Source organism: Embiotoca jacksoni, unplaced genomic scaffold, assembly GCF_022577435.1.
Source record: "Embiotoca jacksoni isolate LCO1_2020_lvr unplaced genomic scaffold, fEmbJac1.0.p SCAF_194, whole genome shotgun sequence".
In the NCBI taxonomy this organism is placed as follows: domain Eukaryota; kingdom Metazoa; phylum Chordata; class Actinopteri; family Embiotocidae; genus Embiotoca; species Embiotoca jacksoni.
The window spans coordinates 10,104-37,856 of NW_027185334.1; the positions used below are offsets into that span (position 1 = coordinate 10,104).

The following is a 27,753-nucleotide window of genomic DNA, read 5'->3' on the forward strand; positions in this document are numbered from 1 at the left end:
TCTTGCTCCTTCTGCCTCCGGGAGAAGAAGAGAAGAAAAAAAACAAAAAAAAACACGAAAACTTTCAACCCGCTCGCTTGTTTTACCGCCCCGTCCGGAGAGGAGCGGATGCCGCCGAAAAGCGGGACAGAAAAGTCAAATCTGCGGGACGTGTTGTCTCGGTGTTTTAGACATCTTTTTTTTTTTTTTTTTTTTTTTTTTTTTTTGAGAAAGGAAATATCCACTTCGGTAGCTGGCGTCAGTCAGATCCAGGAGTTCAGATTTAGATCCCTCCTCCTCCTTCCTCCTCCTTCCTCCTGCAGATCAGCGAGCGGAGAGTTGACGACATCTGTCCGCCCGGAGGTGGTGCTGCGTTCACAGACAGTCGGATTTTTAGACAGCGGTGGCGCGTGAAAGCCACAAGTGGCAGCTTGAACGCCGGGCTGCAACTAATTTCATTAAGTGACGTCAGTTACAAAGCTTTCGATGCCTATTAATTATTATTTATGTAAAAATATGCCGTATATTGTTTCAAATGTTTATTAGGCTCGATTTAATGGCGTTTAAAAAAAAAAAAAATCCAACACTGGGTTTTGGTAATGCAGTGTACGAGCTTTTGAAAGGAGTACTTAAACGCAGCACAGACCACTCTCTCCTGACAGGAGTAGTCGGATCTCCAGCTGCTCCAAATGCAGAATATTCAGATTACCGTAAAGCAATTAAACGCAACACCGGTCGGTTCAGAAAACGACCCGAAAGGTAACAGGTTCGTGTTTTGTTTTTTGTTTTTTTAATTTTACAATTAAACTCGTTCTGCAAAGGAATAAGGACAACAAAACAACGCACGTCACCTGGTTCGAGTCAAGCTCGCACGCGTTACTGATTTCTGGCGCCACGCGAAAGAGCAGCCACACTCACGTGGAACAAAGTGGAAATACCCTAATGTTTGTCACTGCGAGGGTAAACACTGGTCAATCTGCCGCCTCTCTAATTTGCCTCTCTCAGCCGGGACACTCCTTCTCTTATTGCGTAACTGCGGCGTGTGCGCTCGGTTCATTTTACCTCCTGCGCCGCGCCGCGGGGAGGGGTGGGGACGGGATGGGACGGGACGGGGTGGGGCGGAGTCGCCGAGGGGTTCCGGAGGGTGGTAAAATTCAAAAAGGCGGTGGGTCAGAAATGTGTGATCCAGATGTTGACCACTAGAGGTGAAACCACCACCAATCTAAACAAAAGTGCTATTGTGGTCTCGAGTTTGCATTGATTGAGATATATATATATATATATATATATATATATATATATATATAGCAGCGGTCTGGTCTGTTTAAAACGAGGCACGTTTGTAGCAATGGTCGTTTTATAATAGATGAATTCTAATGTTTTTAGAATGAAAACGTGCAAATGAATAATACTCGAAGGAAAGGGGGGGGGGGGGGGGTAGGGGAAGGAACACAAGATTCACACTGAAGTTTACCCCTCCAAAAAGAAAAAGATTAAAAACAGGTCACAATGCTTGTGGGGAAAAGAGAAGAAACCACAGCTACTAATCGGAGATGTGAAGAAACCAAAACCAAAACCAAAAAAAAAAAAACCCGGAGCGTCTCATGTGAATCGAAGCTTTGTGGTCGGACAGAAAGCTTCTTTGTAATATGGCTTTCATCAGAATAAATGACCGTATCCTCATTGTGTGCGCCCGTTGTCCCGTTAGAACAAAAAGTAGCGAGCTTTCCGTTCCCCCCCCCCCCCCCCCCCCACCTCCTCGTCCCGGATCCGAATTACAGCTCTCGCGTTTCTGCTTTTTAGTGTCGGGGAAAACACGTCCAGGAATCCTTCCTCTTCCTCCCCACCTTCTTCTGATTCCCAGAAAACGTCCACGGAGAATACGATACAATTCTCAAACATCAGCATCTTTATTGCACAACATTCCCATAAAATTGGGAAGAAAAAAAAAAATAATAATAATAATAATTTGAGGAGACAATTCTTAAAAGACGTTCTGTACAAATACATGGGAAATAAACTCGAGTATGTACAGTTCCCACTGAACCGTCACGCTCACCGTGGGCGACTAAATAATTTATTCATATACAAAGAGAGAGTGGGAAAGAAAAAAAAAAAAAGCAGATATAAAGTCAGACCTTTTAAACATCATGGCTGGGGGGGGGGGGGGGGTTGTATAAAAATGTAGCATCTTCAATACGGTGATAAGCATGAATATATGGATTTTTAAACAGCAAAATGAGCTCTCCAGAAGCCTCTTCATTAAGACTTGGGTTTTATATATTCAGGGTGCGATTTGAGTCAATAGAAAGACGCACAAACACCGTCCGGTTGCCGGGGTTACAGTGCCAGTTAAGCCTGCTTCTTTTTTTGTTTTTGTTTTTTGTTTTTTTTACTGGCGATGGAACCGATTTTTCACCCGAACCGAGCCACGAAGTAGAAAACGACCGATCTAATATTAAAGTAACATTTGCAGAAAATGTTGGATTGGTCACGCTGTTCCAGGGAGGGGAAATTAAATCCCTCCCGCCTGCGGTCACTTTGCCATCAAGGTGCGTTTATTTGTTGGATTTGAAAAAAAAAAATTAAAAAATAAAAATAAAAGCAGCGACTCGGCGTGTGAACTTTCTAATTAAATCCCCCGACGCCGTCAACCGATGACAAAACAAACGTAATGACGAGAGGTAATGAAATAATGTCCCAGTTTTCCGGCTGCTGGTTCCCCTTTATGCCTGTCAAAAATAAAAAAAAAAAACATAAATAAACCCGAAGCTGTGAAATTGACTAAACCTCCATTTTACGCTCAGCAAATCGCACCCTGCTTATACGGCGTAACGAGCGATATCACTTATCCGTCAATGTCAAGGAAACGTTAAGAAAAAACATGTCCTGCTAAAAGTTGTGTGTGTTTTTGGTTTGTTTGTTTGTTTGTTTTTGTTTTTTTTTTCCTTTCGAGTGCAACCCTCACAGAAACCGGCTTGAAAATTTGCGTTCGCCGTCCACGTACGCACCCGACCGGTTCCTCTCCTCCCGCCGCCGCCGCCGACAGCGGACGTAGGAAGCGTTTAAACGTTGCGCAAAATGGTGGCCGGAGCTATAAAAGTGTGAAAATATTTCAGCATTTCGGGTTGGAAAATAGATCGTGTAGACTTTTCCGCAGTGTAAAAGGGAGCCTTTCTGTGTCGCGGTCCGACGCAAAAAGAAATATGGTTTTTTCTTCCGTTCTTGGATCATCTTAAGGATTTAGACACCCCCCCCCCCCATTTATTATTATTATTTTATTTTTTTTTGTATTTTTTTTTTTTTTTTTAAGAACACAGCATAGCGTCCGCACAGTTGACATTCCTTGAATTAAAACATCTTAGAAAGTTTACCTCGGGTTTTTTTTGTTTTTTTTTCTTATAGGGCAGCTGTAAATGCGTGTGATCCACCGCCCCCTGTTGAAGGTGTGAGGTAGTGCTGTACCTACGATAAGAATTTCAAAGCCACTTTTTAGCCATTCAAAACCAGCTTGTAGAACTGAAGATCGCGAGGCCGACCGCCTAAAAACAGCCTTTTTAAGTCGGGCGCGAATTTGACAAAAACTCAAATCTGTCAGGTTTTGTTGAGCTATTTCAGGGAAGTTTGGCTTTTGTAAACAAAAACATGAAGAGAAACAAAACGACGCAATTGGCATGAAGATTGATAATGTTCTCAGTGATATTTACCTCAAAGTAAAGTTTTTAAAAATGTCCGTTCGTTTCCTTTAAACATGAAGTCCGTGATCGACCGGCTTTAAGATTGTACAGGAACAAAAAAGAAAAAAAAAAAAAAAAAGCAGTTGAAGAAACAAAATCCATTTGTAATCATACTGTGTGTAGGTATTTTAAAATGTCATTCTCACCTGGAAAAATGTAATAAAGTCTTTGGCTTTTGTGTCCAAAAATAAAAGAGTCCTGTTTTAAAAGAAACATTCAAACAACAGGAGAAGGTCATTTCAGGGATGGGAGCCTCACTCCATCTGTGGCTCTGCAGCGCCCCCCCGCGGCGCAACTTCAACATTGCGCCGACATCAGCAGCGACGGTTCGGCGTGTCGGATCCCGGCTCTGGTCCGTAAAGATGTGCGCTGCTCGGCGGGGGTAGAGGGGGGGGTTGGAGGGCAGACGCACGGGTCAGGAAACCGGGTCGGGAGGTATAGAGGGGGGGGGGGGGGGGGGGGGTAAGACCGTCGGACGGCCGGTCAGACCGTCGGGCACCGCCCGGGTCAGACCGGTCTTCCTCAGGGCAGCTCGCTGCTTCGGACGCCGGCGCCGGTACAGTCTCATAGTAAGATCTGGGCAACGTAGGGGGAGTGAGTGCTGGCCACCGCTGCTAGCAGAGGGAGGTCGCTGGACTCGATTCTGCCAAAGACACCAGAGCAAAGATCAGGAGGAGGCGAGATCAAAACGGGAAAACAGAAAGTCGGAACATTTTTACTGTCCACAAACAGCACGTGGACCCTTTTAAGCGTTAATTGTGATCAATTTGGAATAAACGGCTTCACGGCTGCTTTACACCCTCGGGGTGGGGGGGTGGGGTGGGGGGGGAGAGAGGGAGGGTAGTAGAGAGTGAAGGTTAACTGCTTACCCTAACACCATGCCCAGTTCTTTCACGTGGACTCTCGTCTGGCCCTTCAAATACTCGGCGAGCATCTTGCTCTTGAAGTAGATCTCCTGCAGGCGGTCCTCCAGGTGCATTATACACTACGGAGGGGAGAGAGACGGGACCGTTCAAACAAAAACAAAAACAAAACCCCAGCTACCGCACGCGGATGAACGATCGGCGGCTGCAGCCCTGAAACCTATTCCGTCCGCACGGAGGCGGCGGCCGAAAGACGGAGAGGGAGGAACGTACAAAGTTGGGCGACAGGTGGAGTTTGTAGAGCTGGTGAGTGGACTGCAGTAAGCTGGAGACCAGGCTGGACACCAGGACTTCCTTCCCCAGCTTGCTGACGTCGGTGGCTCGTCTCTGACTGCTGGCCACCTGCACCGTCCACTTGTCCGTGTCGGCCATAATGCAGACGGCCTCCGCTATGGGCTCGTCCAGAACTGGGTGCTGCGGAGGACGAGGAGCACGTTTAAACCAACGAATGAGGCTTTTGTCCCGCGAGGCCGTCTTCAACCTGCACGTCTACTTTCGCTGCGGTCCGAACAACTCGCACGGGGACACGTCGGCTTTTCTATTTATTTCTAACATGAAATTGACTTAAAAAAAAAAAAAAAAAAATTAAAAAAAAGGTGCAGTAACTGCTTCAAAGAGGATTCAAGAGTATTTGCATATCGAAAAAGTCAACAATTTCTGTGGGATGTACTTATTCTTCAACGTGACGGTAAAAAAAAAATAAAAAAAAACATGTTTTTGGTCCTTTTACCTGAACAGCGTGGGTTAATTCAGTCATGAGGCTCTGCCGGAGCTTCTCGTCACTGGGCAGCCCGTGCAGTACAAAGTCTGGCACGTAGGTGGGGCAGTAGCCTCCAAAGAGAGACCGGCCGAAGTTGGCGATGCTTGGCTTCGAGAAGTTCTCCACCAACTTTGACCTGCAGATCAAACGCGAGAGATTTCTTCGTTTGTGTTTGAAATGATGAGGGGAGATTATTCCGCTCACTTTTTCCTACTCGTCGACAACCGGTTGCAACCGAAACGCCTCGCGGCGCCCTGCAAACGGGACGGGGGAGGTGGGTGTGTCGGTGCGTCCCTCTACTCACCCGGGGAACGGCACCAGCACCTCCTCCTGCCAGTCCTCCGTCTCCTCGCTCTCGCTGTCCCCCAGCGCGCTGTCCGAGCTCTCGTTGCGCGGTATTTCCCAGTCGTTGACGGGCGCTGCCTTGCGCTTTTGGTCCTCTTTGCCGTTGCCGCCTCCTTCCGGGGGGACCGGGACCGACACCGGGAGCTCCTTGTCCCGCTCGGCAGGGCAGCTCCTGCAGCAGCAGGTGTCGGAGGAGTCGGCAGATCCGCACCTGCACCTCCTCTGAGCGTCTAGCGATGTGTTCCCCTTCCTGCTGGACCCCGCCTCTCCACCCCCTGAACCCAAACAGAGGCCCAAACCCTGACCCCTGACTGCACCCTGAAATCTGTGACCCAAAGGGTCCAGCGAGTCTCTGCGCATGCCGTCCGTGGTGCCGGCCTGTTGTTTGGCCAAATCGTCTATAGTCCTAGTTTCCACAGGGTTCTCCGGGCTAAAATACCCCTCAAAATGGTCCACAGAGTTCAGGCTCCACTCGGGCATCTTGCTGGATACCCGCTGCAGAGCCGGCGCCGCCTTGGTCTGTTTGGTTTGGTCCTCTGGTGCACCGGTGCTGCTGGTCTTCGAATCGGCTCCCCTCTGCGAGTGCTGCGGATGAAGTTGCCCTTGACGACGCTGCGGTTGCTGATGCAGCAGTGGCAGGTGAAGCGGATGTTTGTCCTTGAGGTGTCTCTTGTGCTTTCTGATTTCCTCCTCCATCTTCCTTCTGCGGCTCTCCGTGTCCGACTCGGGGGACATGGAGTCGCCGATGAGGAAAGTGACTTTCGTCGCCGGCTCGTCCTCCTCCGTGAGAGTCATGGGCCCCTTCGTGGTGTTTCCCGGTGCCGCCGGCACCGGCACCGCAGCGGCCACGTTCTTATCTGGGGGCTTCTTCTCGAGCGGGATCCCCACGAGGCGCGGAGCCGGCGCCTTGACGGGCTGGTTCCCCGCTGCTGCATCCGTCCCGGCCTCCGCCCCGGGGTCTGCGGTGACGGGAGGAAGGGACGGACTTGATGCGAGGGCCGCGGGTGTGGACGGAATAACGGGTTTCAGTTCGCCGTCGGTCTCCGCATCCAGCACGCAGACCTGTTCCCTGGGGGGGGCCGAGCCGACGCGCAGCACCGTCTCCAGCCGGGCCTCCGCGGCCGGCTGGCTGCTCGACTCCTTCTGCCGCTCCCCGGGTTCAGCTCCTTCGGCAGTCCTCGAAACCGGAATTGTGTCCTGGCTGTGTCCCGTCTGAAGGACACTGCTCCCGGACCCTTGACTCTCGCTGCTGTCCTCCTCCTCCTCCTCCTCCTTCGCCTCCACCTCCTCCTCCTCCTCCTCCTCCTCCTCATCTTCCTCCTTGGGTGGGTCCCCCGTGCTGTGCTCCACCTCATTGTCCGTGTACGTGCTGCTCTGGAGGCTGTTGTCTGAAGGGTAGCTGCTGTCGTCGGCCTCAGTCTGCTGGCCGTGGGGCCCCTGGGACAGGTAGTCCCCGCTGGGTTTGTGGACGGTGACCAGGACGTAGTCGGACTCCTCCACCTCTCCCTTCCTCAGGGAGGTGGTGATGAGGGAGCCCGGCATGACGATGGCCTCATCCTCGGCGCTGTCCAGCATGTGGGTCTCCATCAGTTCTGAGCAGCGGATGAAGTAGGTGAGGACATAGAGGAGTCTCTGGACCAGCTCCTGTCTGCGGCCAATCACCACTGTCCTCGACAGCCGCACTGGAGACCCAATGGCCCCGTACAGGTCCCCTACACACAGTGAAAGAGATAGAGAAAGAAAAAGAAAAAAAAAAAGCCTATTTGTTAGATCAGGAAATCATTTTTTTATATTCCGTTTGTATTTATATTTTCACAATTCTCTTACCTCAGGCAAAAGAGAAGTCATTTTGGATACAAAAATGTGATGGAGAAAAACAACAAACTGGTAATAATATGTTTAAACGGCTCTTTAACTAGCTGTGCACTTTTAAACAATAATGTTATTATTCATCGTATTTTTTTTTTTAAGCTTTATTTCTTACTTTTCTGCCGCTTCTTTATTAATTTGACAAATGAATGCTGTGGTCTGCAGTTCTCAGTTGTAAACACTAGGTGTCACCTTTGCCTCACTTTCTAAATGCTTCCCATGTCACTTGAGGTGAAAGTATGAACTACTTGACCAACACTTGGAGATTCCCTCTTTATGTAGGATACTTCTTTCCATGTTCAATGCCTATAAATCAACTGCAGCTTCTCACAAATCAGAAAACTATCAGAAAACTATATATATATATATATATATATATATATATATATATATATATATATATATATATATATATATATATAATATCTATAGATTTCCACTTGTGCAACCCGGGATTTACGTGGACAGACACACGGATACCAGTGATGCCGATACCCTCTGCTTACGTTGTTATTGAAGCTCTGGGGTTGTAACATTTTCATATGTAAATGACATATTTATCACACCTGAAATGTCTACTTTAAAGTTGAATGCTGCTACACAGATTATTTAAACCTGACAAGAGGAAATGCATAACACCAATAACACTGACAGACACACACACACACACACACACACACACACACACACACTAACTAATACAGACTTAATGAAGCTGCATGTAGAGCAGACAGCCTAGTTCTAACTTGTCTTCATGCTGGAAGGATTAACAATGACATGTTTCAGCCAAAATAAACCATCAAACACGAGTGTTACATTTGACTTCTTCTCCACCCAGGTGCCTCGACAGAATCCAAAGGAACGCCCAACCGTGTGTGTGTGTGTGTGTGTGTGTGTGTGTGTGTGTGTGTGTGTGTGTGTGTGTGTGTGTGTGTGTGTGCGCGCGTGCGCGTTTGACTGTCTCACCTAGCTGTGCCCAGAGCGGGTTGTAAGGGTGCGTCTTCGCCAGCATGTCGACGCTCTGGGAGGAGTGTTTCTCCAGGAAGATCTTGATCGGAGGCTGTCCGTTGGGCATGACGGTGGGCACCCAGGCCAGGTGATTGGTCAGGATGGCTGTCAATAACGCGGGGAGGAATCTGGAGAATATCAACCACAGGTTGGTCAGCAGAGAGCACACGAGAATCCATAACTGCGCTGGTCACCGTCTGCCAGATATCGTGGGTATTTCTCCGTCCGTTTCCCTCCTTGACCTTTTGTCGGTGAGGTCAAGTACACTCTCGCTACATGGAAAACTTTGGTCAGGCTTTTTTTCTCGCCGAGTTGTACACATACACACATCCAATGCTGGCAACAGACAGATATACACACACACACACACACACACACACACACACACACACACACACACACACACACTGCATTAGCATGATTCACTTCTCACTTCTGACAAGTGTCTACTTCCCTTCCTGTCTCATGACTCAACGGTAGTCAAGTTTCATCACGTGTCAGAACGCAGTTGTGGCTGCGGCAGTCATCAAAGCCATCAGTCATGGGAATACTCAGAAACTCAGACACGATGTGATACAGTAAGATCAAAGACGCTTCATTCAGGAATCACCGACACGTAGGAGAAGGGTAGTCACCCTAACCGGCGGTGGTGGAAACAGTGACTTCAACTACGAAGCGATGCTGATAAAGAAACACAACCGGTAACCTAGGAGACAGTTTCTATTCACGGTCTACATTTAGATAGCGTGATAGAGAACAGGTCTGAACAGTATGAAGCACGGTGGTGGTGTTTTCGTAAAAACACATTTTCTGGTCATCTTCCTCAAACATATGCTTTAAAAAAACAATGTGGGAGGCACTGTGGTGTCAATTTACATGGATTTCCTGTTGCTCATGTTTTGAATTTCCACTCTTTTTATGGACCTTCCAGCCATGGTGACTGTGATCAATCAAGTTTTAATCCAAATTTATTCTTTTTTTTTTTTTTTTGTCAGAAACGGAAAGAACCCCTTTGTCAAAATCATTAATTTAAGTCCTTTATCAAGCAGAACGTCTTTCCAGCAGATCATTTATTCCATCATTGCCTCTCCCTTTATGTGCCTTTAGACCCGAGTGGGGTGTAGATCTTTATGGTTGATGTGGCTTTTAAACCCTGCGGGGTTCAGAATTGATTTAACGCTGGTTTTATTTGCAGGCTTTTGAAATTATTTTTTTTGATTTTTGCCTTTGCTTATACTGTTCTGTGTACCTAATCTGCTAATTCAAATAAAAGTAACCAACCTTTATAAATAAAGATTGAATGACTGAAAAATTGAAAAAAAAACAAAAAATATATCATTGTAAATCAAATATGTCTTCATTTAGATTTTTTTTTTTCCCAAACAGAATAAGCCAATTGTAGATGTAAACTTTTTCTATGGGAATTTATAATGAACAGATTAAAGGACAAATCAGTATTAAATAGTAATGAAAACTCAGTTGCAGCCCTTATAGTTTAAAAGTTAATGGAAGTTTACAACACACACATGACATGATACGATATCTCTATGGAGTCAATCGGTGATCAAGAACAGAAAAACACATCTTTAAGATATTCTTACTGTTCTTCACGGTCAACTTGATTTAATAATTCACGCAAGTTAAGTGAACGCTACTCGAATCAACTGCAATGAATATGGGTGCCATGTTCAATAAAGGCCTTGCTACCAATTCATATATGTACAATTAGTAGTGGTTTGACATGGCTTTGTAACGGCAACAATAAGCATTTAGAGACTGGCAGGGATCCACTCATTCCCAGCGCCTTTTGAGGCGGACAACTAAATGCAAAGAGGGTGAAACATTCACAGTGTGTGTGTGTGTGTGTGTGTGTGTGTGTGTGTGTGTGTGTGTGTGTGTGCGTGTGCGTGACGAAGTGCCTTATAAAGAGTAAGAAGGGGGTTTGTGGGAGAGAGAATGAGGAGCGTGTGCGCGCGAGTCTGCATGTGCTTCTCTGTTGATAAGCTTGCCACTGAAGTACAAGCCAACAAAGATGTGGCGAGAGTAGACGTGTAACATTTTTATATCCAAGTGCTAACACGCGCGCGTTTCCCACTTTATATATCTGCGAGCTTGCTTGATTCATGCCCGCTCTCTCGCTGGCCGCGCGACTGACGAAAAGGCTATTCGTTAGACAAGCACTGCATTTTATATCAAAGTGTTTGAAAATGCATTTGACATGCTGTAGCTTCTTCAGGTCCCAGTCTACGACGCAACCTCTTAAAACTCATGACATTTGTGTGACATGGGAGAAGTTCGCCGACTATCAGTGGACCTGGTGGGAGTCCAAGCAGACACTCAACTGGTTCTTGGAGGCCTGCTCCATCAGCAGGGAGAGCTCCCTCATGAATTGACCGCAGAGCTGGTTCTTCTCCGACGCCCCGGACATCATGGTCAGCCAGACGGGCTCGGCCACACGGGGCATGGTGTAGAGGTCGCAGATGGTCATCCTGGAGATGAGGTACGGCGAGGGTGGGGGGGATGAAAGAGGGAGAGGGCATGGAGAGAGCAAATGAAAGGGGACGAGGGGAAAGAGAGAAAACAGACAGAGTGAGAACAGACATGTTATTGTCTCTCAGGGTAAACAAAAGAGATCTCAGTTCACAGAGCTTCGCTGTCTGCACTGAGGCCATGGGAGACCCTGGTGTGTGTGTGTGCGTGTGTGTGTGTGTGTGTGTGTGTGTGTGTGTGTGTGCGTGTGTGTTTGTAACTGTCCTACGACCTTGCGTGCACACACAGGCTGGTCTCTTGGTGTGTACAGTGTGTGTGTGTGTGTGTGTGTGTGTGTACGTATATCTATCTCTATCTGTATGTGGCTCAGCTAGGCCATTTGTCCATTGAGAAGGACCGGAGTTTCCAATGGAACGTGGGGCGTGTTGGTGAGCATGTCTCGGCCGGGGGCCAAGCTTTGACACAGGGGCAGAGGGGGAATCTCTGCAGCCTGAGGAACGTGGAGAATCTGGATTTTTTTTTTTTTTTTTTTTTTTAGTCACTGTTGAAATATGGACCGCAGCTGCCCATGCCATGGGTCATAATAGACAATACATACTCTAAGAGAGAAATTGACGTTCTTCCGAGAAGATCTAGGTACTTTCATTCCACAGCAAACGTATGAACTGAATCCATATTGCAACTCTAATCGTCAGATAACGCAGCCGGGCTAACTGTAGGAGACTCAACCAGCCAGTTATCACCTCAGGTGATCCGTCAAAAGACCTGCAGTACCTGCTCGTGAGGGATAAAAACCCGGTTCGGATTGCCTGATTCAGGCTGTAGGCCCGGTTAACTCTGCCGTAAACTCACAGCCTCTTTGACCTATAAAGGACCCGGTGATAGGAGGGATGCAGACAGGCTGCATGCTGAGAGACAACACAGGTGTCACAGTGAAAGTGACCTTCAACTACAAATCCAGTATTGGAGTGATCGAGCTATTTCAGGACGATGTGTCCCCCCCCCCCCCCCCCGAAGAAAACATGAACAGCTGAACGTTTGTACACGGTTTTACAAGTGGAAGTCCTCAGCAAAATGAAGAACTAATGAATTGAACAGCATTGTGATACAGTTGTTGCAAGTAGTTCTTTTTTTTTTTTTTTTTTTGGACCGAGCCCGTTAAGTAATGTAACCCTAAACCTGCGCTCGACTTTAATATCAACCGTGTGACATTTAAGAGTTCACAGTGGTATTGTACAAGGATGCCGGATTAAGTTCGTAGACTGACTGTCCTTTAAAAATAATGAGAATTTAAAAAAAAACAATTAAAAAAAAAAGTGTTAAGAGGAAAAAAAAAAAAAATTTCATTTGATTAAACTGGTAATTTCAAATGAAGTCCCGAGGCTGTCTTTTTTTCTCACCGAGAACTGAATAATTCAATGAATCAATCAGCGATGAATCATTGAGGAACAACAACACAGTGTGTTCATAGCAGGAACCAGCATGTCAGACCAAGATGAACTTAAAGCAACTCAGAATATTCAACACGCCGCCGACTCTCTCTGCGCGTCGTCAGCGGGGTAGCAGAGATGAGCTGTCATTTGGATGACATCATCAAATGACCTGATAAAGCTTTATTCATTCCTGTATTTTGAACGGGTCGACTCATCGGTGGACTTTTTAAGCCCCCGCTTCCCCACTACGCTGATCTCCTGAAAGCCCACCATTGGGGAGAAGTGAGAGGCTGAGGCGGTGCTAGATGAGTCGGTAAGTGTTTAGTCTCAGCCTCTCTTGCAGCAGCTGTTCAGGTGAACTATAAAGAGCACGCCTGTGATGTGAAATTAAACTGACGTCAGGCCGAGGAGTCAAGATTTGAATTACCACACTACGGAGGGCGACAATTCAAACATTTCTGACCTCATTTATGGCTTTTTGCTTCACCAAGAGGTGTTTCATAAGCCAATTTAAAAGAGCCTTATAAATATTGCAAGTCAAGCTGCTCAGTTACGATCACTAAAATGTTCTAATTCCAGTTATTACATTTTCAATTTGGGGAAGAAACAAAAAAGAGCGAACCTCGATGCAAACCGGGTGGGTGGTCTTATTAAAAATATATTATAAAGTATTTCTACTTTATCGCTATTATTAAAATGTTTAGGACAAAACTAAACTGGCGGCACGCTAAACTGTGCAGCTGTAGACATTAATTGCTGTTCAGTCACCGCTCAGCTTTTTACTTTTGTTTTAGTCCACTCTACAGTCTTGTCATTGGTTCAAAGGCTTGATATCGGCTTCCACAATTTCTGGGAGCTGTCATTTGGTCCATACTTTTACCCACGGTGCTTCAGAGAAGGACACCTTATTTTTGGCGTAATGGGAATTTGATCTCTTTGTGTCTTAAGCGTTTCTCGCGTCTCGAGTCTAACTGGAAACCCTAACATAACCCCAATTTAGGCTGGTGTGACCTTTATGTACGCATGCCTCCGATAAGTGCTCAGCTCATCTTTGCCAGCACGCGTGGGTGTTTGCGCGTGCCCACCCTCCAAAACACGTCACGGCTGCGTCCGCATCGAGGAGACGCATTTCTTCCAGTTTCTCCTTGTAATGTTCCATGAAGTCAAAACCGCTTAATGGCAAAGGTGGCTATCCTTATATTTAGCTGCTGTCTGAAGGTGAGATTTTACAGATATTTTCTAAGTCCAGGACAGTAGCGGCCCTCCTGCGGGCACTCGCATATTATTTACTATTCTGGTGCTCGCCACCAGTGTCTGCGGCAGATAGGGTTGCCACTCGGGGGGGCTTGAGTTGCTGAGACTGGCTGTCAACAGGCATATGACTGCAGCACCGAGGGGACCTCAAACTGGGAACTGCCAGCCAGTGAGTGTATGGCAAGCGACTGTAGTCGTGGAGACAGGCATGTGTGCACGCACACGCGCACGCATAAAAGAAGTCTGTGTTTTATGAGTATGCCAAAACTGGCAAGCATGTGCCACCCAGACATGCATGCGCATACAGAAGCCTAATCAGTAGAAATGTATGATTTCATATTTCATGTCACCACAAATTAATTCCACAGCCTTCTTGGAGCTGGTGTTTCTGAAATAAAACACCCTCTTCAGGCGAGGTAGCAAGCGTGGCAGCTTCTTGCGTGCCAAACCACGAGCAAAGTCCCGACGCAAGAAGTTCGTTCTGGTTTGTACTGTGGTTACCATGCAACATCAAAGGTTTGGTGAGAGTCAGGTAGGGAACAGATTGTTCCTCCTCTCTTTTACTCAACAAATGTTAACATCTCTTATTGGACTTTTTTGTGTGCATTTTTCTTCCTTTTTTTTTTTAATTCACTCTGTTACACGCGCACACTCAATGCTCACTGACATTTAACATGTGGTCTTTGCAAGCTCTGCCCTTTCCCCTGCCCTTTTACTCTTTGAGTAAAAAAAAAATGAGGTGTTTAAATAATATATTCAAACAAGGTGGCGCTTTAGGATACAGTTATGGCAGTTATAAAACATATCAAATGTCAAATATATTCTCATTTAAACCACGCTGACAAAACGAGCGTTTCTCTTTTGTCTGCAAGCCATCACGGCCGGTCTCAAACGTTATCAGGAAAAACGCCGTTTATTACCTGCTTGAATTTAGAAAAGAAGCTCTGCGAACCCACTTGTTAACAAACTCTGTTTGGAATGAAAGACACTTATGAAATCCTTCTCAGGTCGTTAAAGCTGACCACATGTTCGCGCCACAACATGAATAACACAGGATAAATATGGGCATTCGGTGACCTACATTTTGGAACATTATGACTTTGCTACCGGTGCATGAAAGGTAATAAACAAGACCAGCATTTGGGTATAATGTATGTCAAGCTTTATAAACACGGGCGAACTATTATTTTGTGATGTGAAAGATTGTTTTACGGGAAAAAAAAAAAAAAAAAACTCCCGTAGAGTTGCAATTCTATATGGAAGACATGACACTTGCCGTGTCTTTTATAGTTTAAGAGGGTTGCATTCATGCCTGTTTTTCCTCCTCCCTTCCCCCGCTGCAGCAGCTATTTATCTTCCAGACAGAGCAATATTTCTTTTAGGTCCTTCACCTTTCCTTTTTGCGTCTATCACATCTGCTATCTCTGCATTGCATCGTGCTGAAACCTCCTCGGAGACAGGAATAAAAATGAGTGATAGAAGTTGCAGAGGATGCTTTTGTGTCTGACTTCATGGTGCAACAACTTATAATTCAAGCGTAGCATCCATTTCCTGCAAACGGATTTTAAATGTCAAATTTTTTTCCAGTTTCCATGATGTGGAGCGTTTGCTATGCACCCAGGGAGAGAATGGATGTTTGGCAGCGGTACGTAACTGACCGACACCGCTGCAGTATGCGGTGCCTCTTATTATAGGCATGAACCCTTCTTAAAAAAGTGAACTACGACCTCGGGTGTTTTTCAAAACAAAAGCATCAGCGTTTATGTAATGTTTGGCAATAAGAGAAATGAGTGTAGAAAAAGTAATTGCGCAAGATTATTTTCTGTGTCAAAGTGAGTGAATGCGAGTCGTTGCCCAACCTGAACTCGTTGAGGCCGTCCACCATTCGGCTGTAAGCCAACGCTCTCTGGCTGGCATCAGCTGACCGCCGACTCATCTTCATAGCCTTGAGAGAGACACAACACGCATACATTTTTAGACATTTGGCACCGAAGCTGTGAAACTAAGGAATTTGTGAGGGAGAAGACAGGGAGGGGCAGAAATGAAACTGGAGGGTAAAACTGGAAGTCATCCAGAGTTATGACAGTGCCAACAATAAAAAAAATAAAAACAATAAAAAAAGGAACCGCAGACCATTGACCGGTCAACCTGACAGCAGCGTTGCTCATTACAATAGCAGTGGGTGTACGGTTTGCATTTCAGTCCTATTCATATGTCGCTGCTGTAGCACGTAGATTTCACTGGCATGCTTGTCTCCACATTGTCAATCAGGGAAGTGATTACGACTAGAAATGTCAGCCAATTGTGACCTCCCAACAAAAAAAAAAAAACACCCAAAAAAAAGGAAAATAAAACATACACAACACATCAAAACACTGATTATCTAGAACTGCAGTCTTACACATTCATTTACCTGTTCGATGGCGATTTTGAGTTTGTTCATGTGGCTTTCAAACAGAGGGAAGTGGGAGAAAAAGAAATCTTGGAAGCGGCTGTTCTCCTCGGGGTTGGGGGACAACATGAAGATGACCCCGATGGCGATCTTCTTCTTCCGAGTCACGCCGAGGCTCGGACCCCCACTTTCATCAGACATGTTGAAGCTCTCCTCCACCGACCTGATCCGACCAAAACAAAAAAAAAATAAGACGGAAGGAAGTGCGTAACAACCTGACACGCGAGTCTGAATCTTAGTTATTACACTAAATAAATCCTCGCATGTTCCAGCAGGTTACCGTTAAATATTCTCACATTTACCCGTTTCAACACTGAGGCGCAAAAAAAATGCTTGCCTAATCTCTCTCTTTTTTTTTTTTTTATTGTTGTTGTAGCTGGCAAACGAGATGCTTTGCTGCTGCTGAACCGGAGCGCCTGGGAGACCAGCGCACTCAGAGGCAGACAGCTGGGTTTACAGTGACGGGCCAAAACAGCATCCCGTCCGCTCACAGCGGCCCCGTGCGCTTGTGAGCGCAGTTATTAGCACATAGCAGCAGTGTGTGTCATTCCCCTAGCTGCCTGCTGAGATTCTGAGGAAGTTCGAGCAAGATAAACTTTACAAAAGCCAGACGGAGGCCCGGAACAGGGAAGAAAGATGGAGGGGCGCGAGTGATTGGGAGAAACTTTGTGTGTGACTGTTGGGGAAGCCGAGAGGAAAAACTCATGGATCTGCCTCCCTCTTGTAAACGTCATCTTATCTACTCTGTGCGATCACATGGGTGATTTAGAGTTGAAACAATTGATGCATCAGTGAATCAACCAATAAAGAAAATGTATTGGCTAGAAAATGAAAATTAAAAAATTAAAAAAAATTAAAAAGTTTAATGGTTTTAGCTTTTTTATTTGTGGGGATTTTCTGAGTTGTGTTTATGTTATTATAAACAAAATATCTCAGGAATGGAAAAATAAGACTTCTGAAGAAATCATTTTGGGTCATTGAAAAATGTGATGGAAATTTTCACAATATTCTAACATTTTATCGGCTAATTTTCAATGAATTATTGATGGCGGGAGGGGCGGGGGGGTGTCATCATTTGAAGCCCTAGTGTGTTTCTGCTCTCGTGTTTGCTCTTTTCTATCGCAGGATTATGCAAATGTTTTTTTTTTTCTGTTACTTCTCTCCATTCGTTTGCAGTTTGGTCTTTAAACAGGCGTGTTTGCATGCACGGCTGCGAGCGTCTCACCATCGGGGGAAGACGCCGTTCTCCAGGCTGGTGGTTTGACTGCGGAGCCACCGGCGCTGGTAGCTGGACGCACAGCTGCTGGTCAACGAGGAGCCGGGAGACGGGAAGGGGGTGATCAACAAGCTGCTCAGAGAAGCTACGAGGACAGACGGAGGAAGGGAGGCGAGAAGAGAAGAGATGAATAGAGAGAACAGTTCGACAAATCAAGAGAGCAGGAATGAGGAGGAGGAGGAGGAGGAGGAGCACAGAAGGGAGCAGGGAACAGACGGAGGGAATGGTGGGTGACAGAAGACTAAAAGGACAAGTGTGAGTCAGACAACTAATGCGTAGGGTTTCCCACTCTGAACGACTCATCGTTCACACACGCAAAGACGGAATAAATAATGACCAGAATAAAGGACAATACATGTTCTTAAATGAGACCCAAAACGAATGCAGTGCGCGCGCGCGCACACACACACACACACACACACACACACACACACACACACACACACACACACACACACAATGTATAAACACACACCCTTCTTTCTTTCTCCTAAACAAAGCCCCTAATTACATTTATAGGAGATCTAATATCAGCTAAGAGTCACATGCTGCAGTTGTTGGACAACCTGGCTTCACACCAGGATTGGCACGATAATGACAGACACACACACACACACACACACACACACACAGACACATAAAATACAAGCCCTGATCACAAGGTTATTTACAGTCCAGGCAGCAGGCGCTGATCAATGGTCACATGAACAATTTAGACAATGTGTGGTTGGTGTGTGTGTGTGTGTGTGTGTGTGTATATATGAAGAGATAAAGAGAAATAACTTCATGAATGAGAATGTGTATGTATCAGGACAAACCTGTGCTGGAGAGTTGTGAAAGGAGAGCATTTAGTAAGAAGAGTGTGGTAGCCCGGAGGAGACTGTTACAGTTGGATATGCATGTATTTGTGTATCCCTGCAGCGGGGAGGTGGAGAAAGTGGAGATGAGAGGACGCGGCTTAAATTAGAAGTTCATTTACTAGTAGCAGGTTTTTGGAGCTGCTATATTTAATTCCGTCCGCGTGACCCGTGTTTGAGCAGAAAGCGCAATTCTCCTCGTACCATTCATGCCAGAGGGACATGGCGGTGTTTGTAGAGGGGGTTGCAGGGGGACAGGAGCCAGTTTCCACCGGGGCAAGGATTCCCAGACCAGAGGCTGAGTAAACACCCAAATACCCTTTTCCACCCTGCATCATTTTCTTTTTGGATCAACGTGCTTTTCGGTGCTGAAGGATTGGCGGAGGTGAGAATTTTCTTTTTAAATCTTTCTTGCTCTGCCTTTCTCACCCCATTCAGCCTCGAGAGGAAGCACCTGTGTGTCATTTCAATGAATGGAAAACCATAAGCATGTGTGTCTCGCACGCCTCATTAGCAAGACTGCACCTTCGGCACCACCTAAAGGTTAAAGTTGCCGGAGCTTTTGCAATCGTTCAAGCTCTTGACCTTCAACAGTGAGGCTGAAGCTGGTCAACCGCTTTGATACAGAAAGCGCTTCAGAAATAGAAATACACTCATTAGCTGCATCACTCATGCTTTGGTCCATCAACACCGTACGAGTCAGAGATCAAAAACGCTTGTGGGAGCCAGCGATGTGTTTGCGGCGAAGAAGGTGACGCAAACAGAAAGTGTACTTATCCAATCATTTCCTGACACGCTCGCAATGTTTTCTGTCCATTGACAAGAATAAACATAAGCACAATTCAAAGCTCAGCTGTAGGACTGAACGCTGCGTGCGAGTGTAGGTCAATCCAGGCTTTGGCTTCTTGTCTGATTAACCTACCTGACCTGGCGATGCCGCTGTCCCGCTCGTCGTACAGACCTCGGCCAGGCATGTCCATCGGGTGACTGTGGCCTGGAGGGAAAGGAGGAGGGAGGGAGAAGAGGTGAGTACCGGACCGATGTGATTGGCAGCATGGAGCACCAGGCATGCTGAAGACGCTCTTATCACCACAAAGTCTGAGGCTTGTCGTGCTTCCCTATTGCACAATTGAGAGGCTGATGCATCCATTGTCTGAGCTACAGTCTAAAAAAAAAAAAATGTCAATTGGTCCCCAAAGAATTATAAAAATGCGTTTTAAAGCACATGCGTGCGACGTAAAATCAAGAAACCAAAAAAGACTGTCTTGCTATTTTTTGGTCAGTGCCTGGATCAAAATTCACAAAGCACCACACAGCAGAAGACAAGATTGAACAGTTTTAAAACTGTCTATCTAAATGAAGCAGTATCCATTCAAAACAGTTTCCCATTAAAGGTGTGAAACCGAAGCAGGTGCTGGACTCATTTCTACTGGGAAATGGACGCGACTGTTGGTGCACCCTTTTATTTTGTAACTCCAAAAATAGGAAGTGTCACAAGCAAAACAAATAAAGCCGAAAGCACTACTGTTGTAACAGACTGTTGCTCAACAACTCACTCACTGTCAGCGTCAACAACGGCTGCTACAGCTTTGATACATCTTTCAACAACAGACCCTACAGCACGGATGTCACAGAGCCTGTTTGCGTTTCCCCTTTGTCTCGACACTTCCGGGTAGAATAGGATAAATGTCAACGCACAGAGGTGCAAAAAAAAAAAAAAAAAAAAAAATCATAAATGCAGTATTGTATGCGCGGTTGAATAGAGCATAGGCTAGAAAGCATCTGACTGTCTCCGTGTGTTCGTGTTCCTGTGGCACGCTGTGCTTTGTGGCAAATTCCAACATTACATAACTGACAGAGCTACAGATCGTGCCAATGTAAGGATGTCCTAAACAGGATCGCGGGTGGGGACCGTGGTGCGGAGGAGCCGGGAGCCAAATTGAATGCCCGTGTCACAGTTGGTGTCAGTGATAGATGGTTGAGGATTCCCCACTGTTGCTTCCGTTGTCTGCACAACATTTAGGAAGTAGCATTGTGGCTGAAATATTACTTGGACAGGCTGAGAAAAAGTTCCACAGAGAAAGTTGACCAGCAAGTGTGGGTTTTTTTTTTTCTTTCTTTCTTTCAACAAAGACCTCAAAGACGTTACTTCTCCACGAGCTGCTGTGCTGGAGCTGCCGAGCGGCTGTTCGACTCTGCGGGTGTGAGCGAGGATGCTCGGCAGTTTTCATGTGACTGTTAAAAGGTTTATAAGGAAAATAAAAAACTTCATCTCAACAGTCCACTGCATATGAATCCTAAAAGCATTGCCCAAGTGTCACAGGCACTGTCAAAGACAACAAGTGAGTTAAGTATGTGAGTGAATGACACAAAGAGAAGCAGGAGAATAATAATAAATAAATAAAAAACACATAATAATACTACAGCCACCGTCACCAGAGAAGCCCCATGCATTTCTACATGCATAATACACCAGCAAGTCTGGGTCAGATACTACTGAGAGATATATTTATGAATACTTTACAGGTGAAGTTTTCTTTTTGAGACTGCCAATAGCAAAACAAAGGAAAGGAAGATTTCTGAAGCCATATGTATTCACTCCATGATTTAGTAAGTGGTAGTTAACGTAGTTTAGGCCCACTGAAAATATTAAGTGAACCAGCATGACAATTAAAAGACACATTTGCACAGTCATCTGGTGCCACCTGTATATGACTCCAAATGTTCCGAGCTGCTCAAATGGACTCTTTTAAAATAAAATATGATCTTGTTCTTGAAGAATATCAAACAAAATATTTCTGATGGAAACCCACATCAAAGATTTATTCCTGCAGCTACTATCTGACCCAAGTTTATTTGCAGATGTGCTCTGCTGTTGCATGCTATGACTGCTGCTACCGCATCCAGTGCAAGAATCACCACAAGGGCATGCAGCCACCTAGAGTCACGTCCCGTACAACCACTACATCTACAGCCTACACACACAAACACACACACACGCATGCAACTGGCACTTAGCAACCATGGCCAGTTTTAAGCGCCAACCTGAAAAGAAAGAGGCGCTCTTGATGAGGCGCAGAGGGCCCTGTTCAGAGAAGGCCCGTCGAGGGCTGCAGAGCTGAGAAAATCCTGCGCAGCACAAACAAAAACATGGAAAAGAGGAACGGGAGGAAGAGGGAAAAGAGACAAAAACAAAACATGAACCATGATTAGTGAATGAGTAAGGAGGAAAGGTGGCTCTCCCTCCTTTTTTCCGTCCAGCTAGTTAGTTACAGGAGATTTTTAGTCTGGAATGAAATAATGACCGTCGTCTGTAGGTCAGACAGACAAACAAGAAAGCTGGTATCACTCACAGAAAACACGTGTAACCAATAAAGATCAAAATTATTATTATTATTATTATTATTATTATACATAAATTATGACAGGTTTGCAGCTATGATGTGTTAAACTAGATTCTTTTTTGTCTTTTCTGTGAGGATGAAACAGAAAATACACACAGGGATAGAATTTGCCAACATTTCTTTGTTATTTAATTTTTGTTGTATTTGTTATACTGATCTTTGTAGTAGCAGTATTTTATTATCTAAAAGTTGGTCTGTAGAAACAGTATCTTTCCCCTCAAAAACTGAGTACAAGTACAGTCATCATGAGGTGCAAGGAAGCCCCAAAGGCACCCTGGCGAATACTGCCAGAAGTGTGATAGGATAATAAATACTGCTAATTTGCCAAGAAATTTCATGCCCTCCAGGCAAATTTGAAAGTTTTCCAACTGTTCAGGAGTTTAGTGTAGCGGAACAGGAGCGGCGAGCTGTTGGCAGAGTTTGTCCAGCATAGTTTGTACTCAAACAGGAATATTAAAGGGTCTTAATGTGAGAAACAACATCTGCTACAACTCTGCTGATCAACCAAGCCCTTCAATTACATAATTAACTAAAAATTTGAGTTGCAGTTGGTCTGAAGCTGTAACAACCTTGAACATTTAAATGGGTGAGTATTCCTTTGAAAATAATCTCGTTTGTGTAACTGAACATGTGGTCGTACATGCTCAACAAGTCCTTTCAAGAAGAAGGCAACTGCAGTGTCTAAAATGAAAATTTAAAAAAAACATCTACTATCAATTTCAAATTAAAACGGAAAGGAAACAAGGTGTCTTGTACTACACCAAACCTTTTTGGTTTGGTGTAGTACTGGGTTGCTATGGTTACCTATGTTCCCGAGTAGACTATTGGGTCCAGTGTTTTGTTCAGGCCTCAGGGTGTTGCTTTCCTGTCCAATGAACTCCAGGCTGTCCTGTAACCTGTGAGGGATGAAACAGAAAGCCACCAACAGAAATCCGGAGGGTTAATGAGGGGATGATTATATAACGTGTAAACACAACACTTTACACTGTACGTGCAAGAGCATATATAGGAAAAGTGTTTAAATACAGAAGGGGCGGAAAACAGACGGACTTCATCGGACGTAAACAAAAAAAGAATATAGATCCTAACTGAGGTAGATGGAGAGGAGGAGCGAGAGAGAGAGAGAGAGAGAGAAAGAAGAGCTGATAGCATATCTGCAGCTGTTGACTTATGGAATCGGCTGCCAAAGGAATACGAGCGAGACGTGTGACTGTGTGTGATGATAAGCACGTAAATGCTTACGTGTTGAGGCTGCCGTACACGCTGCCTCCCGTCCTGGCGGTGAAGACCTTACTCAGCATCAGCTGAGGCGGCGATCTGATATGACGGCAGCAGAGGGACAAAGATCGTCAGCACGTGTGCTTAGATTCAGTTCACAACTTCTTAGTTTATTTGTTTAGTCGTGAAAATCGGAACTAGCACTTGATAGCAAAACAAATTTTAAATTTTTTTTTTTTTAAAAGTACAATCCAGCCCTAAAAGCAATAAAAAAAAAAATGTCAAAGCAACAGATTTGATGTCTTCTTACAAAATAGTAAACAATCAAAAATGTGTTTCTATTTTAGGTCATAATCTGTCCTGAGGAGAGAAGCCATTTATTTGTCCTACCGTCCTCATTCTTCCTACCTGATCTGGTGGATTTTGAGCGTTGAGCCTTTGTAGCTCATGGCCACTGAACCAAACATCATTTCCCCGAGCATCACCACATCGGACGAACACCTCGAACCCTAGAGAGGAGCGCAGATGTTGTTACCTTGAAAAAAAACACTGAACTGACGAGTTCAGTGTAAAAGTATACACAGGTCGACCTATCTGGGTGTGTTGTGTGTATAGCTGCTTACGCAGCCATGCTGTGAGAGTATGGGCATGCTTACGCATAACTGCAGAGCAGTAAATACAATTTTCAGTCCACGTGCTTTACCTGGAAGCGGATGCCCTGCTCCTTGGTTTCCTTGGTTTCAGAGGTGCAGGAGGAGGAGCTGTCCAGGGAACTGCTGCTGCCTCCTGTAGGACGGAGCTGGCAGCATTTCCCGAACATCTTCACCTGGCCCTCCGTGCTCTGTGGGGTAAGAACACTATTTTAATATTACAGGCCGCAACACAAGCTCATTAACTCCGCAGACTACACAAATCCCACTATTTTTTTTTTCGCTGCTATTTTCTTTTAAATAAAAACAAAGGAGTAACACAGTAGCAAAAGGAATGTGCAACACTTAACATTGCATGAATGCAAATGAGCTTGCAACCCTGAGATGGAGGTATCAGGACAGATGCAGATATTTAAGTACTTGGCTCTTAAAAGGTTCGAGCCCATTGATGTGGCAACGGCTTAAAGATGTGGGAATAGATAGCAAAGTCAAAAGGATTCTAATTGTAGGGTTATTCTAGTTTGGAGCCCTCTGCTAACATATATATATGCCCAGACCATTTTGGACTAAAATGCAAAAGGTCACCGACCAATATGAAGTAAACCTTTAAATGGAAAAACATAAATGAATTCAAACTGTGTTGGTCAAAAGCCATAGAAACCCAATCCAGCAGGCACTTGTGTCAACAGCTAACTAAAAGCAATGTGAGCTCAATCAGCCTGTGTCATGTGCCTTCTTAACTTGGCAGTCTATTCAAGAGGAATGCATTTGGGAGGGGGAGAGTGGGGCGGGCGGGCGTGGGAGTGTGTGTGTGTGTGTGTGTGTGTGTGTGTGTGTGTGTGTGTGTGTGTGTGTGTGTGCGCGCGTGTGTGCGTGTGCGTGTACGTGCGTGTGCTTTTCAGCAAGGCTCTGGTAACGGCTCACTTGAAACCACTGTTGCTTTCAATGTAAAAGGGAGGAAGAACGAGACGAGACGAGACAAGGAAACGCAGAAAAAAAAGAAAGAAAAATGTCGTTTTTGATTGATTATGTTGCACACGAATACAGACTGCACGTTTTCAGTTTTCTCTTATTTTTATGGGTGATTTTGTAGCAGGATACACGCTGTGTTTGAGTACGCTCATGGGTGTGTGTGTGTGTGTGTGTGTGTGTGTGTGTGTGTGGGTGTGTGTGTGTGTGTGGGTGTGTGTGTCCGCTGCAGTGCAGTGTGAGGTATGTACACAGAGTCCAGCAGCATGTGACTGCCAGTCATATGACTCTTTAGAGAACTCGTGACTGAGCAGCACTGCAATCATTCCCTCCCTTTCTCTCGTTCTCTCGTTCACCCTACCCTCCCTACCCTCCCTCCTTTCCTCCCCCCCCTCCGCTCCCCTGCCCTCCCTCCACCACTCCAATTTCATCCCTCTCTAATTCCTGCAGCTTTCTCTCTCTTAAATGCAACCATTTCGTTTCAGGACAACTTCTCTTCCTTTTTAGCGCTCCGTTTCCAACCTTTTTTCTTTTCTTTTTCTTTTTTTCTTTCTCTATCCCAACCTCTTCCGCTCCCTTTTCTTCTCTCCGTCAGCACCGACTCTTGACTTATCCCATTTACCTCTCCTCGTGTATTTCTCGCCATATTTCTCGATTCCTCATTTTCTTTGTCCCTCTGAGCTTTGCATGTTCAGGCTGTTGATCTCTCTCAAATAAATTCCTCTGAGTGGACAAAAGCAGTCATCATGTGAGGAGCTGGCAAAGCCCTAACAATGCAGAATGCACCAAAAATACTGACATAAGCCGAGCCAACACTCGCGCACTCGCTGCACTGACCCCTCTAACTGCATTTTCCTATGCACCCTCTTACGCTGCTGTGTAAGACACAAACACACACACACACACACACACCGCAACGCAACACACACACACACACACACACACCGCATAACTATTGTTATTGATGATCAATATGTGGAACCAGTGCAATCCAAATGTGTTGCTTTAATAAACCAAAGGAATGAGTTGAGAAAGTTGAGCCAACAGACAATGTCCTGATTTCAATGTCAGGGTGACACACAAGTCAGAAGGAGGCGACCGTGTGACAGCCGGGTTATGGACACGAGAATGAGACGGGGGGGGGAACTGGCAGGCGGGAGAGAAGGTGAGGCAATACAGAGAGCAGACAGGAAAAAAACACCTGGGCAGTAGAAAGAGAGTGCAAAGAGACACGTGAAATACACTATACATCAAGACGGAGAGGCACGATGAGAGAAAATGACTGGCAGGAGGAGGAACAGGGTCGTGCAGAGCGAGGAGAAACTGAGAGACAGCAACAGAGGGGCCAGAGGATGGTAGGAAAAAAGACTGGAGCCGAAAGAAAGAGAGCTGAGGCGGAGAGGGGACCCACGTAGGTAAAGAGAGATTTAGCACGAGACGGTTGAGAAACCGTTTTAGCGCGTCTAAGTGGAAGAAAGTTTGAGAGCGATTTTTCAAACCGACACCAAGATAATCAGATCAATTTAAAGCAGCAGAGGACAGTAATCAGGATATTACAGAGGGACAGATTAAAAGAGAGGCAGACAGACTGACGGGCAGGAAGCACATTTTAGAGAACGTTAATACAGATAAAGTGAGTGGAAAATTTTTGGGAGGTTGAAACCAAACCGGAGACAGATGAAGTCAGACGAGAGACAGAAAGAGAGAGACAGAGAGAGAGAGAGAGAGAGAGAGAGAGAGAGAACAAGAAAGACAGACAGTGAGTGACACGGCTGTCATGCGAGGATGAAAGAATGCTGCTTACACATGGGCTGTCAGCTGAGGCTATTATTATTATTGGAGATAAGAGCACCAGAACAAACCGGTTGGGGTCAGACAGGAACACGCAGCAGTGTTAGGAAAATATTTGCCGTGTTATTCAAAATTAAAACAAAAAGGAGTGGTGACCATTTGCTGGGGGGGGAAAAAAAAAAAAAAAAATCAGCATGGCAGGTACATTACGGGAGAGGTCACGTACACACAGACGCAAAAGTTGGTGGTCACAAGACACGGATGACATATCTGAGAGCCAGTTTCACATCGCCCTGATAAAGACATGCTACGCTGTGATGAAACCGATTTTATCACCGTCGTCTGACTCGGTGAGATGGGTGCGCTGACATTTGACCGCCTCGTGCCCTCACTGACTCGACACCACGCCAGAAGACTACTCGCTGGACGTATTGCTAGGATTTTAAGGTCGCGTTTGCCTTCGGGACGTCCTTGCCCTGGAAAAATGATCGTAAAACTTCGATTGCTTAAAATGAACCTTTAGGTAACAAGAATTCCGTCACAACATTGGAAATTGTAGGAATGAATAAAAAAAAAAAGAAAAAAAGCAACATTTCAATCCGTCCGTCTCAAATGGGAGACAACAACAACAACAACAAAATCTTAGTTATACACACACACACAAAAAAACCAGACCCACAAACAGGACTTGCTAACAGTGGAACCAGATGCACTCCCTGCCTTTAACACTGGAACCCTCAGGTGCTGTTCACCGAAGGGCGCCGACTTGCCCTGTAGGTTAAGGTGCGGCTCGCGTCCTCTGAACTTCGTGAACCAGGCACATGACTTGCTCGCATGTCACGCCTGTTGCGACTGTTGCTCTGTTTGTGCGCGTGTTCGCCTCCCCGCTTATCTATTCTGGCCGTCTGTGATTTCTGAAGGTCAAAGTTTCTGCACGTCAGAAAATGCCAAACGCAAGACATTAGAGCTTAAACGTTACCTGCCCTTGGAACTGAACAAAAAAAAAAAAAAAAGAAACAACGGTGTCTGTAACTAAATAGATGGAAACAGACACGTAGCTACAGAGTGCAACACATTTTCACATCATATTTCTATTTTTAAAAGGACTTCTTTAAAGTTTCAGACTTATTAATAAGACGTACAGCCACACCGAGGCATCGGTTGTCTGTTGGAAGTACAACACCTGAAGGGTTTTATTTTCATGACACACACGCGCACACGCACACACACACACAACAAACATGTGACTCACGGTAATGGGGGTTTCCTCCGTGCCCCTTTTTTTGGCATTGGAGTCGAAGAGGACATTTCTGCCGCGCCTCTCGCAGTCCTGGTACA

General features: G+C 45.6%; 1 protein-coding gene across 3 annotated transcripts; it reads right to left on the reverse strand.

Annotated features, from left to right (window-relative positions):
• Nucleotides 1-1,867: 1,867 nt before the first annotated feature.
• On the reverse strand, nt 1,868-27,753 carry fnip1 (folliculin interacting protein 1). 3 transcript variants are annotated; one of them, XM_069153552.1, is made up of 17 exons: nt 27,668-27,753; nt 23,709-23,846; nt 23,414-23,514; nt 23,030-23,104; nt 22,592-22,683; nt 21,429-21,512; nt 19,306-19,377; nt 17,476-17,611; nt 16,212-16,413; nt 15,658-15,743; nt 10,964-11,110; nt 8,580-8,749; nt 5,704-7,456; nt 5,370-5,535; nt 4,853-5,053; nt 4,586-4,701; nt 1,868-4,359 (listed from the first exon to the last, which is right to left on the reverse strand). In XM_069153552.1, the coding sequence occupies exons 2-17, from the start codon at nt 23,823-23,825 to the stop codon at nt 4,281-4,283; spliced, it is 3,597 nt and encodes a 1,198-aa protein (XP_069009653.1). In that variant the 5' UTR covers nt 23,826-23,846; nt 27,668-27,753; the 3' UTR covers nt 1,868-4,280. The 3 variants fall into 3 exon arrangements, with proteins under 3 accessions (XP_069009653.1, XP_069009654.1, XP_069009655.1); XM_069153553.1 differs by lacking the exon at nt 21,429-21,512; XM_069153554.1 differs by lacking the exons at nt 19,306-19,377; nt 21,429-21,512; nt 22,592-22,683; ... (2 more) ...; nt 23,709-23,846; nt 27,668-27,753 and adding an exon at nt 18,345-18,469.